The 20,149-nt window shown below is 36.2% G+C and overlaps 1 protein-coding gene across 1 annotated transcript in view; it reads right to left on the reverse strand.

The window, feature by feature from the left end:
* Positions 1-20,149, reverse strand: part of OTC (ornithine carbamoyltransferase) — a 61,617-nt gene that overhangs the window by 38,477 nt on the left and 2,991 nt on the right. Inside the window, exons 2-3 of the mRNA XM_006918259.1 lie at positions 11,027-11,165; positions 9,476-9,557 (exon numbers count right to left, since the gene is read on the reverse strand). Of these exons, the coding sequence (XP_006918321.1) occupies positions 9,476-9,557; positions 11,027-11,165 (221 nt within the window). The remainder of the gene's footprint in view (positions 1-9,475; positions 9,558-11,026; positions 11,166-20,149) is intronic.

Genomic DNA, 20,149 nt, shown 5'->3' on the forward strand with positions numbered 1-20,149 from the left:
AATACGTTGGCTAGATGGAAGGTCAGGGGAGGGAGGAAGCAACTGGGGGGATAGTTTTATGAACTATATAGATGTCTAACCAATGTACTGTATGCTTGAAAATAATTAAAATAAATAAATTTAAAAATATATATAGTTGCTCTGGAGAGGGTGATTGGCTGGGAAGGAGCATTGGTGAACTTCCTTGGGATAATGGTGTGTTTTATACCTTGATAGTTTGTAGGTTACATGGGTATATGTATTCTTCAACACTGGTTGAACTGAACACTTAAGGTCTGTGTATTTTACTATATATAAATTATACCTTAATTTTTTTTTAAATAAGCATCGAAATGGCAGTTTCAAGTCACTAAAAGTCAGCAAAGTCAAAGGGTCGTTCTACTATTTGATTTGTCTTTCAACCAAGACATAGCTAGGCACTACTTACATATTACCCTTACCACTTTCCAACCCTCCAGGGAATGTGAAATTATTGCAGACATATGAGCAGATGAGGATGGCTCCTACCTCATCCTCACAGCATATTCCATAGACCTGAAGAGGATGACACAGAGAGGGATCTGCCCCAAGCCACAGCTAAAATCTATGGGTGTGTGGAGAGCCTTTTTATCACACACCCAAGGGCAAAATTATGGAAAATGGTGACACCCAATCAGACCTTCACTATTTCATTTGAGGCAGGTTCAATAGGCAGAACTTTGATATACAATGTAAAGGCAAATAAGTATAATTGCAAGACAGAGACTTGTTCGAGGAATTTTGCAAACATTACTATTTTCCTCCTTGTAATATACCTAATTTATCTATTGGGAAATATACAACAGTCACAATTTTCTAATCCCATCTGTTTCCTATGAGAAAGAAGAAAATCATTAATTACATAGCAAATTGGAGGATGAGGACTTTTAGACCCATGAAGGGGAATTTAACCCAAAGTCTCATGAAACACTGCACTTCAGCCTTAACATAATTCGAATAATGCAGTTTGAATATGGATGGGTATTAAATGAGACTAAGGAATCCTTTTTGTTAGGTGTGATAATGATATTATAGTTATATAGGATATATTGTTATAAATCTTTATTTAAAATATGCACACTGACGTATTTTGGGATAAAATGTCATTATAGCTTTAATTTACTATAAAATACTTCAGCAACAAAAATGAATAGATAAATCAAAAAAGACAACATATTAACAGTTGTTAGATTGATGTAAGGGGTATTGGTATATTCATTATGCTAATCTTTCTACTTTCTGATTGATAAGTTTCTTAATTAAAAGTAAAACTCAGAAAATCTACAACAAAATAGTCCTCATTTCTGTTACTACATAAAATGAAATAATTATAATCTACTATTTTATGCTTAAGAGTGGTCTCTTAAATATGCCTAGACCAAATGGTTTTCAGCTAGAGGCCACTGTGTTTTGGCTCTAGCACTAACTAGTCACAGAGCACTAACGTGTTGGCACTTTATAAACATTCTTCTATTGAATCTTGCACTCTGACAAAGAGCACAGTAGATGTTATTATAAGAATTTTGTAAACATGGGTTCTAAGAGTCAAAGAGTCTAAAAACTTATTCAAGATTGTTTTTAAGAACCCAGAGCCCTAGGGCATGCCACAGGGGAGACAACCCCTGAGCCGACTTACAGTGGGATCTACAGAGGCAGGACAACATAGTGGAACTGGTCTCAATCTTCTTCACCTGAAACATCAGGCAGTTTGCCTAGAGCCTTAAGACCTCTTGCAGATCTGATGTGCCATGTTCCATATAGGATCAGAGAAAGTGAAACACAGTAACAGTCCTACTTACTAAGGGTCCTATAATAAAGAATCTGACTCCATTTATGATGTTTGACTGCTACCAGCTTTCAAGTCTTGGTAGCCGTCAAACATCACTCTCCCCTCTCCTTCTGCCCTATATCTGGTCAAGCTGATATGAAAGTGCAGATGATCCCTCCTTTGGCACTAGCAGGAAGTTCAAACTATGCAAGTCCTGGCCTATGCATGGGAATCCTCACCCCGGCCCCACTCCCTAACCACAATAAAAGTCCAGACCAGTATCATTTCCTTGATCTCTAATGCCACTTCTGGACCAGCTTAGGGGCCAGCCCTACTCTCCCCAGAAAGCCACATTATGTGAGGTGCATGTGTGATGCTCTTGGTGCATATGTGATGCTCTCATTGTCAACAATCAAACCACATTTTGGTGGAGGCAATCTTGTCTCTGCGGAGTGACCACAACAGGTCCTGAAATTTATTCATTCGTCCTGAAATTATGTGTCTGGTACTGTTCTAGGCACTTGGGAAAGCATTGTAACAACATGGTACAAGTCTCTGCCTACATGGAACTTATATTCTAGTGGGGAGAGACAGATAATAAATTGAACGAGTAAATTAAAATAGTCTGTCCTTCTCTGTGATTTCACTTTCTGAAGTTTCAGTTACCTGTGATCCACCACAGTCCAAAAATATTAAATGGAAAATTCCAGATATAAAAAATTCATAAGTTTTAAATTGTGCACTGCTCCAAGTAGCGTGATGAAATCTTGTACTGTCCTGCTCCATCCTGCCTGAGATGTGAATCATCCCTTTATCTGGTGTCTCCATGCTGTATGCACTCCCTACCCATTTCTCACTGAGTAGCCATCTCAGTTATCAGATTCACTGTCATGGTATCACAGTCTTGTGTTCAAGTAACCCTCATTGTACTTAATGAGGCCACATTCATATAACTTTTATTATAGTATACTGTTATAATTGTTCTATTTTATCTCTTTTAATTATTTATAATTGTTTTATTTTATCTATTTTATTTTAGTTGTTGTTAATCTCTTCTGTGCCTGATTTAACAATTCAACTTTATCATAGGTATGTATGTTTAAGAAAAAACAGGAGATAGAGGGTTCTGTACTATTTGCAGTTTCAGGCACCCACTAGGGGTCTTGGAATGTAACCCCCATGGATAAGGGGGTACTACTGTAAATACTTTGCATGTTAAATGTTGATAAGTACTTTATAAAAAATAGAGCACAAAGAGGGGACAGAGAATGTAAAGAATAGGAGTTGTAATTTTAATGTAGTCAAGGAAGACACACTGAAACATACCAGACAGTGGAAAGAGCCTGTCCTGAAGTTCTGAGGAAGGGTCATGACTGGTAGGTTCAAGGGATATCAGGAAGCTTGGTGCATAAGGTACAGAGTGTATGAGGAGGATAGTAAAAGGTGAGGTTACAGAAGGAAAGTAGGGAGGAAGCAACAACTTTGACTTTTGTCTGAGTAAAATGGAAAGCCATTGGAAGGTTGGAGCAGAAGAATGATATGATTGGACTTAGATTTTAATAGAATATCTATAGTGGGACATAGGCCAAAAATCTGAATGAGAGTTGGTAGCTTGGACCAGAGTATTAGCAGCTGAATAATGAGAAAGTGATGGGATCCTTGATATATTTTGAAAGTAGAGCCAACACTAAGCTAATGACCTTGCTTCCTACCTCACTGGAAAAAAATGGTGACAATAAGAGAACATCCAGATTCTACCACTCTATTTCCCCATCTGCCAGCATCTGTACCTATATATTCTGCTCTCTTTCCTGTTAAGCATAGATGAACTTCCTATGCCCCATGCATGCACTAGAAGCCATACTCCCTTGCTTACTCAAAGATGTTGCTCTAGCAATTCTTCCCTTTCTTCCTTACATTACCTACATCTTGAATAGGCTATTCTCATTTTTTACTCATTAATAAAAAAATACAAACTTTTTTTGTCTTATTTCCCCCACCAGGTATCCCTTCAATTTTTTGCTCTTTTCAGAAACACTCTTTGTTTTTTCTTTCTCTCTCCAAATCCTCTTTTCTCATTTCCTTCAAACTTATTCCCATAAGGCTTTGGCCCTCCAACACTACACCAAAACTCCTCTCACCAAGGTTATCAATCACCTTCACATTGCTACATCTAGTGGCCATTTCAGTTTTCATTTTTCTTTACTTAATATCATTTAACATAGTTATTCACCACCTTTTCCTTGATATTTTTTTTTACACACTATCCAGAACACCACACCTTGCCTTTACCTCTACCTTGGTAGTTGCTCCTCCTCAACCTCCATTGTTTGTTCCTTCTCTTTTCCTTGATTTAATATTAATATACCCCAGGGCCAGTCCTTGGTCCTCTTCCCTCCATCTACACTTCCTTTTAAATCTTATCCAATCTCATGGCCTTAAATACCATCTATATGCTGCTGACTCCAAATATCCGTAGGCCAGCTCTCAGTCCCTTACTCCAGACTAATATCCAACTTCCTTTTCAACATCTTTGCTTGTGTGTCTAATAGACATCTCAAACGCAATACTTCCAAAACTAAACTCCTGATCTTCCCTTCTGTCCTGTTCCATCCTGCTCACAGTTGCTCAGACAGAAACCTTGAAGTCATCCTTGATATCTCTCTCTTACCCGACACATGAAGATTCTTATTGGCTCTCTCTTCAAAATATACTCTTACCCCCTCCATTACTACCACCCTGGCTTCAGTCTCTATATACTATAGCTACCTATTAACAGGTTCAATATTTCTATCTTGTCTCCACCCCCACCCCAACAGTTTATTCTCAGTAGAGCAGTCAGAGAGATTCTTCTAAAATTCAAGTTAGATCATATCCCTTCTCTGCTCAAAACTCTCTAAAGCTTCCCCCATTTTACTCAGAGTAAAAGCCAAAGTCAAAATAATGGAGTACATGTTTTCCCCCTGTTCCAGGCACATTCTTCTCGCTGAGAGCACTTATCACCTTCCAACATACAATATCATCCACTTACTGATTATGTCTATTGTTTATTATCTGTGTACTCACTAGAATGTAAGTTTCATGAAGGCAGGGATTTTCCTCTGTTTTACTCACTGATATATCACTCTCAAGAACTTGGAATAAATGCTGGTACATAGTAAGTACTCAGCAAGTACTTATTGAATGAATGTGGGTAGGATTTTGACTCTAGAGAGAGGACCCATTCTTTTCACTTGAAAACATCTCCTAATTTTGCTAACAGGAAGAACAGAATGTTCTATTATATGTGAACTGAGGCTAATGGGATTTAGTGATGATTATAATCCCTAATCACTCTTGAGCACTTGATCTGCTTGTAAACAGGAAGGACACCTAAACAAATATGAATGCTGCACATTCATCAAAAAAGTGTTTATTGTGTGCCTACTATGTGCATAGCACAGGGGTGACTATCATTGAGAGTTGAGGACTATGGAGGAATTTTTATACAAAGTTTAAGACCTCCTGGCATGTGTGCCCCAAGTCATACTCTTACTTTGACTAGAAGTCATTTTACTGTAATAACCCAGGATTAGTTTTTTGCTTTCTCATTTCTTTCTTTATATTATAAAGAAGATTCACATTAAGCCTGGACTTATGAGGCAGGGGTAGAAAGAAGTGTTACAGAAAGTGTTAAGAAGTAGGAGTCAAAGCCTTCAGCAGTTCTTAGAGGAGATAAAATAGGGAGACATTGCCTCCGAGAAGGGATTGCCTCTGTAATTTTGGTCATTGATCAGAAAGAAGCCTCAGATCCCTGTACAAAATCACAGGTCAAACATTCACCAGTTTATCAGACCTAGGTGGCAATAAATGCTTCAGGAGGGCATCAGATGTTCTGAAAAGCCACCAGGAGCTGCTATTGCTGAGGAGAGGAAGGCAGAGGGACGAGAGATGGGTCTCTGCACCTTTCGTCCAGGGAAGTCTGCTTTCATCTGTTCCATTTGTTTATGTATTCACATTAGACATTTTTGAACAAAGGGTTTCTTCTATTAATATCTTAATTTCTGTCTCGGAAAATAAAAGGTACATCTTATTTTGCTCTTTCTTTTCCTCACAGAGCCCCACAAGCTTTGGAAGAAACGGTATAAATAGAATTCATGCACTGGAAATCTGAGGGCTCTTTTGGTAGAACTAAGGCAGCCATTAATCTCTCTGTGCTTCACTTTCCTACCTGAAGAATAGTATCATGATTTTTATATTGCCACCTTTGTAAAGGTGACGAATTTGAAACAGCTTGCAAAACACTAGCTTTTGTTTCACCTTGAAAGTCGTATACCAATGTTAAATAGTGAAAAGAGCCATCTCTTAGGATGTCCTGTGCATTTTTCTATTAGCTACTATACTTACCAATATTAATAAATGTATCTGTCTATCTGCTCAATTAACTTGCAATAAAAGAATATAATCATCAGTAGACACACAGGAGAATTTCATGGTTTGCCAGGCAGACATACACAAAGAGTGGATGGGGAATGAATGATCTACAACTATACACAGCGACACTGATACATCTCATAAACCCAATGCTGAACCAAAGAAGCCAGACACAAAAGAGCATATGCTGAATGATTCTATTTATATAGAGTTTAAAAATGGGCAAAACTAATCTGTGATATTCGAAGCCAGGATAATGGTAACCCTTAGGTGAGGCTGTAGAAACTGGAAGAAGATGCAAGGGAGGGTTTCCGATTGCTATTAATATCCTGTTTCTCCATCTGGGTATTAGTTACAGGGATGTATTCACTGTGAGAATTCATTGAAATATATGCTTAATGATTTGTGTACTTTTCTGTAGGTGTGTTAAACGATAATAAAAATATTACATGAGCAATATGGCATAAGTTGGGTGGAGAATTTCATTCTGTCCCCTGAGATAAGGAGAAATACTGCTGTATCTCTACAACTCAGGCTTAGGATGGAATCCTCAAGGATTATCCTGTGATGATCACCCCATCCCAGAGGCTGGCACAGAGCCGGGGTAATAACAGACAGTTTTAATTACATCCTATTTTCATTCTAAATGCCAAGGTAACAGGTTTCAATGAAAAATTGTGCCAAGGGACAACTATTAAGATGCATATGTACACAGTAGAAAAGCTTTGCCATGTTTGTGTTGAGGTTTATCGTTTCTGTAAGCATTTAAAACAGCTACTTATTCTGGTTCTCCTACTGCTGAGTTTGGCAGAATGCCATATGCAATTAGAACCATGAGTATTTATTGAGGATAATGATGAATACTCTGTGAACCATAGCTTTTTATGGTCATATGTTCCTTTTCTCATGTAGTCATAGTTACAATTTGCAATTTTGTGCAGGTCTCAGAGATCTCCTTTATAGGAAGCCATCATTTAACAAAATGTTTAATGCCACCTGTAGAAACAATTTTACTAGAATAAAACATGACTATCATATGTCCAAATTAAATTAGATACTTAAAAAATACATTTAAAAATAGCTTCCAATTCTGGATCTGCCATTTATTAGCTATGTATCCATGGGCCATTTGCTGAACATGTTTCAGTCGGTTTTCTTCAATGATCTCACCCTCATAGAACTGTCATGAGGATTAAGTAAGATAATCCATGTAATTAATGAAGAATACTTGGCACAGGATCTGCACCCAAACGCTTATTAAATCTTCACTCTTGGTTTTATTAATAGCTTAACAACCACATTATATGTAAATAGTAAAACTGATCACGTATTCAAGGGTCTTTGATATCAAACATAATATTTGAATAGAGAAAAGTGGTAGAAAACTCTATCAACTAAGAAAAATTGACTTTAAAAAACTTAAAATTGAGAAATTTCTATGTATTAATCAATTCTTTTGATAACTTCCCAAAAGAACACCCCTCAAGTACTAGTGATAAAATGTGATAAAATCAAATCAAATCCTGCCCAACTCATGGAAGACCAATGTGGAAATTGAGCAGAATTTGAGAATTACTGACTTGTTTATGCAATATTTATTTTTCCTTTACTACATGACAGATATCAAAGTGATCTTTTAAAGGAGCCAGCCAACTTTAAAGAGCAAAACATTCTCATATATTTTCTTTCTAGGACTTTAAAGATTAGTTGACATCTTATATGTTTCCTCTCTTCCTCCTTCCTTCTCTCAGGTAACAAGGGGAGTTCGTTAGTAAGAACGGTGAACTTGGCATCTGAATCCTGGTGATGTTTGTATGAATTGAGTAAACTTAGCAAGTCATTTAATCCCTCTGAACTTAACTTTGTTATGTATTTGATAACTTCACTACTGATCGTTACAAGGCAAGAATTGTACAAAGTAGATGTTTACTTCTAAGCCCTAGAAAGCTCTGATGCTTGTAAGTAGAATAAGATATTCGAAGAATCAACCAATGTGCTTTTGTTTATGGTATCTTTTCCTTGATCCTATCCATTTGTCCATTTGGACAGTCATATTGTTGATTCAAGAGCAGTCTGATAGAACAGAAATGCAGAGAGAAAAGAGGTGGGGTATGGCTTATAAGTTTCAAAATAGATGTTTTGAAACTCAGTACAGAGACAATAGTTTGAGGAAAAAAAATAAATTTTGAGTTTCAACAGCCCAGGATTTCAGGCACAGACAATAGGTTTGAAAGAATACATGGATAATTAGAGCAAGTTTTTCCTTCTATTTCATTACTAGGCCCCCAATACTGTGAACTGGAAGGGGAAGAAGATGAGTGGGAGAGAAGAAACAAGAGAAATAGAAATTGATGGATCTTTGACACTGTACCCTGCTGTCTGGCTGTCTGTCCCCCAGACCAAGTACTGAAGGGTGGGGAGCAAGGTGGAAATTACAGAACAGTTTGGGAAACCACATAGTTGAAGATACCTGTGTCGTGCTTTTAAGACAGAGCTCTAGGAGGCAAGAAATGTTATAGAATTCCCTGGTACTCAACATGAGGAAAGAATGATAGAGTAGAGGGACTTTTGCAGTATCTCTGTGCTCAGTGTGGCATGCAGAACTGCCAAGAGGCTGAGAGAGCAAAACTAAGTTACATTTCAGGTTTTGTGATCAGAGTGATGCAAACTGCACAGTGAATGGAAGACAGCCAAGGTCCAATGGGGATACAGAAGTCTCCACAAACTCCATCCAGCATGGATCTTTGATGATGATGCCCTAATTACCAGTGACCAGATCCCCATAGCCCTAGATACCTTGACATTCATATACTCTCCAGGACTTAACTATGACTGTGAGAAAAAGGAGAGGAGACCCTATATTAACGAAGCAAACCCTGAAATGACAGGATCACCTAATGTTGCAGAAATTAGGTTTCCATCTAATTGGTACAAAGAAAAGTTCTTTACACGTTAGAAAAATACACATTTTTTTGCCCACATGAGTTTGAGGCCTGAGAATTTGTGCTCACTTGCATTTTGTACTTAAGTTGAAGTACTGTTTGAGACTTCTAGTCAAGTCCTCATTGAATTCCTACAAATGAAGCTAATCATTCTGCTTGCGCTTCTATGAGAATTGGAGAGCATTTAGGGGCTTGCATTGCTACTCCCAGAGACAATGTTTCCCCTTGTGATTGTTAAAGAGATAGACAAATCCCCTCCACTGGGCTACTCTTCCTAGGTCCTCAACCTCCGAACCCCTCTTCAACACAAGAGTGAGTTTGTCTGTGGACTCACCTGTTTCTGTAGATAATCTTGTTCTAGTACTTCTTTTTTCAAAAATCATGCCTAAGGACTTCCCTTGCAATAAAGGCAAATACTGAAAATCAAGGACAAGAATACAATTAAAATGAAAAATATATTTATAGCCAGTATCAAGGATTATGTTTCAAAACTTATTCTTTACATTATCTGAAAATGTAGAATAATTAATCACTGTTTCCAAATAAGTATTCGAAATGTTATTTAAAAAGTGAATTTAAAATAGTTTTTTCCCATGTTCTATACAAATGAGAGGAAGGAACAGGAACTCCTACAGCTTATTGACATAGAATTTGAAAGTATTATTAGTTGCCCTGGGTTCAATCTAAACACTTGTATATTAATATTTCACACTGGAGCCATCTTCTTACTTAAATCCATGGAAATCCTCCTCATTGTTCAATGATCTTGAAGATGCTTGGTTCAGAAGCATTTTCTCAGCTAGGGACATGCTACCCTATCACAACATGGGGCACTAAGACTCCTAAAGATGATGCCTCACAATGTTAGCTACACTTTCATCATGCACACTTGTGGGAGTGCAAAGGCTTTGTTTCTGAGATTGTGTGGAAACAATTTGGAGAGTCTGGTGTGGGTGGGGCTCTTCCTCCTTCCTCTTCTATAGATGGACTTTCCTGATAGGATGAGTTCTGGAACAAATAGGTTCCTGCCAGCTAAACTTCCTCACACACAGCATAAAGAACAAAGGCCTAGGGCCTTGGGGGACCTTTTCTCCTCATTTCAGGTCTTCTTATAGGAACATCAACTAATAACAGTTAGAATCACTCCTGTCTCCAATTTGTTCTTAGGAACTTGGAGAGCTAGTGAACTAGATAAGAAAATCAAGGTTATGTAAAACTTTTTCAGACTGAAACCAGCTCTTTAAAAAACTTTTTGAATACAAAAGCTTGGAATATGAAAATGCTTTCACAATTAAGCAGTCTAAATGAAGCTATTGCATTAATTAAGTGTGTTTCAAACATAAAGTGCTCAAAATGCAAATAATGATTACAGCTGAGCACCATATAACATCTTTTCTTCTACTTGGTTACCATTTAATTGTTTTTCTTTCTAATCTAAAAATTTTTAAACACCATTACATTATTGTATATTTTTTACATTATCCTAATGATCATATATCTGATATGCATTCACAATTGAAATTTATTGCTAGAAAAAAAAGTATCGTCTTTATTTTTAACTTGATAGAAAACAAATAGGGAAAAGAAAGGAAGTGTAAAAATAAAATCTTTCCAGAGAAATGATTCCTTAGGTTCTGATCCAGTTAATAATGAATTTCAACATTCCACATGAAAGAAGTGCAATGACTTGCCATCGAATAACTGATTTTTATGCTTTTTATATGCCTATACACTCAGTGATAATCAATTACCTTGACTGTATAGTTTCATTACTTGTTACTGTTTAGGAATTTTAATGTGTTTTCTTTTCTCTCTTTCTTTAGAAAGGCTGTCTTTAAAAAGGCTGGTTGGCAGTAACAGAAGGTAAGATGAAAATGCTACATACCTCTCCTTTCTGTTTTATCCTAAATTTCAGATCTGCTGATAGCCATAGCATATACTTAATTTCTTCTCCTGTAAAGTTCTTTAGAGTGAGGAGGTCACGACCCTTCAGCTGTTCTTTATTTTGTAGTGATTGTCCACATCTACCCAAAAAAAAAGAAAAAGAAATATATAATTTTATTCTTGAAACAAAACATAGTAAATCACATGTAGCTTCATGTGTCTCTGCAAAGTGCTAATGCATTGAAATTAATATGGCTGTGGTTGCATTTTAGATATCTAGTATTTTGATTGTTGAGAGAAAAGAAGAAGTTGAAGAAAGAGATTGAATTCTTATTTGTTGTAAATAGCCATACAAGTGGCTTTGCCACTTACTAGTTGTGCAACTTTGGGCAAGTTACTTAACCTCTCTCTGCACCTAAATTTCTCACCTAGAAAATCGGTAAAATAATCTTATAGGGTTGTTGTGTAGATGAAATAATTTAATACATGAAAATTGGACAGTGTCTGGTATATAATAAGCATTTGATCAATTTTAGCTATTATTATTGAAATTATTAGATTGGACAATCAGAATTTGTAATGTACATACAATAGAAAGCAATTTCATTCTTTTCCCCCTACAGCCCTTCAAATTTATTCTTGGAGATTTGTTCTTTTTACTTGTCCCTAGTCAAATACCCTGTGGCTTTTCTAGTAACTTTTTTTTTGGGGGGGGAGGGTAGTTCTCTTCTTGCTTTATTCCCTCAAAGAGTCTCAGTAAAATGATGTATAAGAATAATAATGATTTTTTAAAAACTTTAAGAAACCTTTTCCTTCCAACTTATGCCTAATTTAAGACTGCCTCCTCTATATAGGAGAAGAGGGATTGTGAGCTGTTTTCTCTGATTCTCTGCCTTCAGTTCTTCCAAGTAAAGCCAAGGGAAGGTGAGGAGTTAAGGGCCAAGCAAAGTCTGGTTCTGTTCTAGCAATCTAGAATTGGCATAGGTGCTTGAGGCCAACTCTTTCTCTCATGCGGTGCTTTTCAGGGGCATTTGGAGAACAATCTCACTGCTGGGAATTTCTCATAGCAGTCCTTGATGGCAGAAAATTACATCTCTTCTGCTATCCAAGGGAGCACCTTCAGATTCTTTTTGCTGAGCTCTCTCCACCCGTTCGGCAGGTCTCTTGGTCATGATGTGAAACGATACCACACTAGGTCTCTTTCTCATTCCATTTTGGTTCATGGAAAGCCCTTCATGTTCTTTCCTCTGACAAGAGTCAGGTCCATCCCAACATAGACTTCTCTTGCTCTGCTATCAAAACAGGTGTAGGCCTGACATTAGTGTATTGTGTCTCCAAGCTCTCCCATTGAAAAGATGGGTGCCATTGGAGCCACAGTCCCTAGGCTTGAGGTAATACTTCAAATGATAATACTCTGAAAATTTTCTTCAAATCTACCATTCGTTTATTTGTTTCTGCAATAGAAGCTGCAGGTGATCACCAATGGGTTGCAAAGCTAATTCTTGTGTATCTCCTTTGCAAGCCTTCAGTGGTCTGGCATCTCACTTTGTATTGTGAGAAGAGTCAGCACGTATTGGGCCTGGGCAGAAACTGAGACAGAAGGAGTCTCATTTTAACATTCCATTACATTGTGATGATAATAATTGTTATTTGGGGTAATCGGTACATAAAATAGATAGCATTTATTCCTTCAGTATTCCCAAGTGTGATCTCTATTTAATAATAATTAATATTGTATAACCATTATAAATTATGAATAACCAAGGGCAAATTGTAGATCACCACATATATTAAACATTAATTTTACCAGGAGTAGAACAACTGTCATTAAATGATTGTGCTTAAATTTTAGCCTAAGAAGTGAGCTTGTGATACTTGAGATAAAGAGTAAATTCTCTGGTGGGATCTATGTATGCCTTTTTGCAATTTTGTCAAGATAAGAAACTCATAAATTCACTCAATTTGTTTTTTCCACTGCATGATGTCAAATAACTTGGACAAATGAGTATTTCACTAAATATCCAAATTTCCGGCAGAGTTGATTGGTTCATTTTGTGTTCAGTAGGGGAATAGATTTTTTTGGTAGACCTTTTGGTAGACCTTCAGAGATTCTAGTTAGTAAGAAAAGGAACTTCCATAAAGATGGTGGGTTTGTGGGTTAGTTGGCTAATGATTGGTTGATTGATTTATTATAAGATAACAATGACATATTCAACTTCAATAGAAAGTACTTTTTTCAGCTTATATATGAATCAAAATTTTGGTCAACATTCCTCTTTCAAAGATGAACCGGAGTCTTCAACTTTTAAAATATGTAATTCATCTATTCTCCAAATGGAAATTTCTTTAAAACAGCAGTCTTTAATTTTTTTTTATTATAGACCCTCAATATTTAAAAAAAAGACATAGATCTATGTTGATTTATCAATAATATATGTGTTACTATCCTGATAGATTATATCCATAACAAAACATAAAGAAAAATAAATAACAATTAAAAGTTTAGACTAATGAAAACCAAGTGTTTTAAAATTAAATGGTAAATATACAAAAACATTTTGCTGACTAAAGAAATTTCTAGATTAGAGCTCCATTTTATTCCTTCTACTGGAACCCTACTAAAAAGCTTACAAAACTGTGTCTAAGATCTGGATAGTAGTAGTGAGCAATTTGATAACTTTGGAGACATGGGATTTAGGCAGGAAATTTGTTTTGACATGTGTAATTTGATTATATGTTTGGTTCTGATAATATTAATTAGTGATAATATTAAGCAATACTTAGAATATATAAGTACTGATATTGTTGAGAAGCAAACCATTTGACTGATATTCATGCATTTTTCAGAATCAACTGGATTTTTTTTTTCTGGGGATCTGTAAACAAGTTTAACATGTCTGGCCTGGAATAGAGGCATGGCAGCTTCATCTTTCCCAATTCACATTTAGGGCAGTTTGGAAAATATTTTTCTTCTGGAATAAGGTCCAAGCAACATAAAGTCACAGAGGATAAACTCTCTTGACTCTTTGTCTTACAATAATATATTAATATTCCTTGGCTTAACAGTTACTCCAATATCATTTTAAAAGGGGGACAAAAACTTTGCTGGAAAACCCTGCTCCCGGGATTCAAGGAATTTGGAAAACATCACTATAGTTGTTGAGCTTATATCCATCAACAACAGGAAAAACAAACCATGAACTAATTTTAAGTCTTTATTTTTTGCCTCGAGCTCTAGCTCAGACTCCTAGTTATTTTGGAGCCCACAAAAGCTGAGTCTCCAAACTGCTATGCTCAAGGGATTCAATAACCTCCTCCAGTCTCAGTTCCCACAAGGTTTTGTTGTATCCACTTCCTTCTAAATAATTAAGGGACTACAAGTTCCATTTAAGAAAATATCATAGATCTTAGAATCATGTTGTTGTTGAATTACAGAGAAAAAGAATTAGAGATTAAAAGAAAATTAAAAATTTGTAGGGAACTAATCTTCTCTCCTCCCTTTCCATGCAAGGAAATAGGAAAACCGACAACACCTTTAACTACTTTTAAAAAGCTCCAACGTCCAGCCCTTATTTATTACCCAAACAGAGGACATATTGGGGTTTTCTCAAATTTTTCCTTATACATTTCAAGAAGTTTCAAAATTGAAGGTGGGGTTAGGGTTAGGGTTAATGTACTGCTGTTGAGATCGCATTATAAGATACTGCTCTTTTTATTTCTGCTCTGACACATTTGAGTATGAAGGTAGAAAGAAGACACAAACATCCTGCTTGAACGTTCTGTTTTTGTCCAGATCTTTCATTTTCAAACTTATATAGTGACAGAAACTTTATTTCAAATTTCAAATTATTTTTTTAGACCATGACTGATCAAAAGAATGCCTCTTCATGACTACAGTGTCCACATGGCAGCCACTGATGTTGCCCTCATTCTTGTTGCCCTCCAATAAATATTAGCAGATAAGCTTCTTTATATATATATATATACAGACAGTTCTGGCTTTAAAAGGTAGAGTGGAACTTAAATAGCCATTAAATCTGAAACCGTGCAAAGCAACTTTAATAATCAATGCGAAAAATCACAATTGTTCTGTGACTTTTAAATTTTTTTGCCAGAACGTTAAAAAGCCTCTTATTGTCAGTATAAATATATAGGGAAATGACAAAGATAGCAAAACTGATATATATTTAGTACATTGTAATTTAAAACATTAAAACATTGAGAATTATAGTGTTTTATTTCTTTGTAAAAATTGTCAAGAGAAGTTTGAACAGTGCATGCTGTCTTTTTATCATATAATTTATGATACAGAGCAAGCATCTTTTCTATGCTTTGGTGAATTGTCATATTCCTTTCTAAGTTTGAATCAACTTCCAACATTTTATACTTTGTACTTTCAATATTTTGAAATATCTCTGACAGTTCCTTTAATATGAAGTGTTTTGCAGGTGTTACTTCCTCTGAAACATCTGTATACTTTTTGTCACAACCTCTTTCTTTATTTATGTCGATAAGTTTTTCTTCACTAAGTTCCTCTGGCTGCATAGCTATTTCTTTCATAAATACATTAACATTTGATTCAATTTAATGACCAGTGTTATTTTTTTATTTCTCTGTTGCACTTTCATCTCTGTCAGAGAATTCTCCCCTTCAATTATTCGTTTTTATAAAATATCACATGGGTTTATCACTGGGAGGAAATAAGGCAACACAACTATACTTTTTGCTGTCTATATGTGAACTGAATAACAGATGCACAGTGAGCAATCACCAACAGACTGAAAGAAGGGGTGTGATTAATCACCGATCATGATGTGCATCTGTTATGTACATAGTGATTTGTGGACTGAAGAGCCAGCATTGAAGTCTTTACTTTGTTCATGTACTCACAATTAATATACCATGGCAACTGAAATTCAAAAATGCATACTTAGAATACTGGAGTTATTTAACTAAATTGAAGTTGAAATTCTGCATATTCGGACCACGTAAATGAAATACTGCCTGTACCTTAGATGCTGTCTCATCGTAAGACTCTTATATGCTATTCCTTCTGTCCAGAACACTCTCCCCTCAGCTCTCAAGGCAGGCTTTTTCTCATGCTTAGGCTGGAAGCTTAAATACCACCCCCCTATGAGATGCCTTCCCTGACTATACTAAGTAGCCTCCTCTTTGCTTTCCTTTGTTAATAACACTGATTATAAATTTTAATATATATGTGTCTATTTATTGTTTAATTTTTATTTTTCCATTGGATTATATGATCCATGATGTCAGGGATCTTGCCTTTTTTATTCATTGATATTTATGCAGTACTTATTGAAATGTCTGGGATATAGTAGGCATTTAATAAATTTTTCTAAAGTAAATGATGAATGAATGATAGTACATCTCTGGGGCAGAAGTAAATCAATTTGTATAAGAAATTCAGCAGATTTCTAGATGGATTAAATCTGAAACCATGCAAAGCAACTTTAATAATCAATGCAAAAAATCACAAATGTTCTGTGACTTTTAAATTTTTTGTCAGAACATTAAAAAGCCTCTTATTGTCATTATAAATACATAGGGAAATGACCAAGATCTGATGACAAGAAAAAGACACCAAGAGCCCCAAAAGAGAATTAATGTTGAGAGAAAAGCAAGTATGGGCTGTGGCCCAGGCCTAAGAGTCATAGAGGAGAACTGAGTGTAGCCTAGTGTGATGCTACAGCTGAAATCCCCCAGAACTCAACCAATCCAGTACAGTATCTGTACTATTGAGAATAATGGTGGGACATGCATGTGAAACAAGTGCAACATAACCTTGGATCCTAGGTGCAGAAGTCTGAGTAAAGTGCAGAAACCTGGAAAACTGCTCAGAGGGCATGATGGGACAAGTTTTTGCCCATGGCACCATGAAGGCCAAATCCAAAGTACCATAATAGTAAACTATAACGATATATTGGTTCCCTCTCTCCACTAACCAAGGGTTCTTGGAGACAAAAAGGGTAGAGAGGTAAATACTATACATCGGGTCATACTGGCATGTGAGGGATTGAGTGATTAACTGGAAAGAAATTTTAAAATTGCACCTCAATTGGTGAAGCGGGTCATACTGTTTACACCACTGGAAAATCATTAGAGTTATCACCACCTTTCTCAATTCTATCCAGGAGGTGGGGCAGGAAATGTTCACTTGGGAAAAAAGCTGTTTTTAATAGATATCAAGAGCTAACCAGGAGAATTTATCACTGGAAGGAAAACAAACACAATGGTTCCAGTTTAAATTCCTATCCTGTTTACTATCTCCCCATAGACCTCCGCTTGGCTCCAAAATGCAACTGCCACACCTCTTTCTTAAGCTACTTAAACATTAGAGAAAAGTAGAATTTGGGCCATGTTGAAATGCCTCCACCACAGGCCCCCTCACCCCCTCTTTTTCCTGGTCTCTATCAAGCATTTCTTGCTTTTTGGTGATAAACTCACACTCAAATTAGCCAGGTAAAACTGCTGGCATTAAATTCTCATAAAGATCCCATGCCTCCATTGGAGGCAGCCTAGTCTGATTCACAAACACCCAGATCAGGGCCAGAATCACTACTTTAGTGTTCCCATAAAATTTGTGGTCTTTTTGTACTCAAGTGTGTCTCCTTGGTAAACCAGACTTAAATCACATTGTCATTTTTCAGCCAACACACAATATTCTAGAAAACAATGGGAACCAGGCACAAATTTTCTGTCAAAACTATCATTGCAGCCTAGTTAAAGCCAGCACATTTGAAAAAGGCAAGATTAGTTCCTTACATTAATTTTATACCTTGAAAAAATAATTATAGAGATTTTTCAACCCCAAATCACTGAATGCTAAGAAGTTAAGCCAAAGCAATAATGGGCCCTTATTTTAGCTTTATCCAAATATCTTCCCAGCTATAAAATGGAAGTATATTCTCTATTGGCAGAAGGAAACTTTTATTGTTAGAGTCCACGTTTTCCAACTCTGGTAAATTGTTTGAACATAGGGAGAGACCTGGATGTGTTTCCTTGTATAACTGTATTTTGTTGGAAGAGAAAGATGCTTGATCCGAGTAAAATGTGGTCAGTCAGAAACAGACTTTGCCAGAGCAGGAAAATATTCAATGCTAAATGGTATTTTGATCACCATGGAGAATTTAAGATAAAGACTTTAGCTTCTGGAGGCATAAGAAAGGGCCTATAGCCCCTGTGGCTGAGATTCTGGTGTTACTTTAACTTTACAGATTGATGCAATAGTTAAGGCATATTTTCTTGATTTTTTTTTTCTTTATTGAGATATTTTGGCTGTACCTAAAAAAAGGATATTGTGCAAGGGTAGATTAACCAACTCGATCAATTTGGAAGGATCAGAGTAATCAAAGCAGTGGAATGAAAAGAGCAGTGGTTTTAAATATTCAAATTCTAGTCCTAGTTCAATTATGACTTTGGGTAGATCATTGCCCGCCCATCTTTAGCCTCAATTCCTCATTGGAAAAATTAAGGAAATGTACTAAAATTCAGTGATTCTTCATGTCTTTGCCTTCCACAACATTCATGAAGTTTATAAACACAGAATTTTTCACAGGCCATACTGGAGTCATCGAATTCTTAGTGACCTAACTTTAATTCCATCTCTTTCTTTCCATCTCAAGAAGGCATATTGTAATGCACACAAGGAAGAGCGACTTCATTTTCACAAAACTCTTGAATCTGATCCTACTAATTAGAAAAAAAAGCACAATCATTTCCAAATCTCTTTATTATTAACAATAACAGTAATAATGTATTAATAAAAATTTACTCGAAACATTTCTCACTGTTGCCACATACTCATATGTGGTATAAATTACTATTGATAACTGAGTGACTAAGTGGTTTCTAAGATACCTTAGATTGTCAATATTGTAAAATGTAAAATTTTCCCTCATCTGAAATTGAAGAGTTAGCTTTATACAGACATACTATTAAAGGGCTGGAAACCCTAAACGGTTGAAAATCTGTGGCCACCTCTACTTTTATCTTAGTTAAATTACTAAATTACTAAATTACTAAAAATAACAAACTATAAATAAAATCCAAATTCTACTGTTGGCCAAGGGTAACATTATGACCCCATTCCATTCCTGGCCTCATGCTTTATATGGTTTTCTGAAGTTAAGAAATATGTTGTTGTTGTTTTTTAATGCAGTCATTTTAGTTATGACAGAAAATGTGAATAATGAAAGAGGATTGTTTTCTCTCTGTGCAAGAACATGGATGGCCTGTGATTGCTTTATCTGTGTGTCCATGTGTATATAGATAGGCATGTGTGTGGGATGAAGGGAATATATGAGTTAGTGAAGCCTGGAATGACATACCTGAAAACCAGTCACCTCCGGCTCCAATCCATAACCTCCACAGTAGCTCAATATTATCTGAAGAAATTTCTATTTGTGAGACGAAACTGAACTGCACTGACAAATTTATCTTCTCTGATAAAGAGATTTTTAGTGGTTTCTTTAAAAGCTATAAGTGGTTTTCCTAATAGACAACAAATCATAGGATACCGTCTAGTATTCAAACACAGCTAGGCTCTAGAGCCTCATTTGTGAGATGAAAAGCCTATGGATTGGGTGTTTTTGTCAGTCTTCACATCTGATCCTATTGATTTTGTAAAAAAAAAAATAATAATAATAATAATTGACTAAAAATGATTGATCTAGGAGCAAGCATGGATGGCTTCTACCTCACTTAAGCTATTATTTTATCTTGTCCATGGCAATATGGCTCTCACTTCAAAACTGTGCCGTCCCTGTTTTGTGGCACTGCCAAACCATAACTACATATTTCTTATTACTCTATGGTGGTACACGCATGTGGTAGGTTTTGTAAGAAGGGTCCTCCACCTTTCCCAAGAGAGCTGGTGCGGGGAGTCAAATTTCTGTGGAAAGCTGAAAATCAAAGTAAAATTACAACAGGGAGCTTTTCTTTGTTGCTGAGGGGTCATCAAAGGCTGTAGGTCTTATCGAGGATCAGCAATTTTGAATTCATCTAGCTGGAAGGTAGTGTGGCTAATTAAGAGTAGAAAAGAGAAATGCCCATTTCACATGAGAATGTCACTGTTTCAATGTTATCCCATTTTTCAACAGAG

This window comes from Pteropus alecto, unplaced genomic scaffold, assembly GCF_000325575.1.
Source record: "Pteropus alecto unplaced genomic scaffold, ASM32557v1 scaffold28, whole genome shotgun sequence".
In the NCBI taxonomy this organism is placed as follows: domain Eukaryota; kingdom Metazoa; phylum Chordata; class Mammalia; order Chiroptera; family Pteropodidae; genus Pteropus; species Pteropus alecto.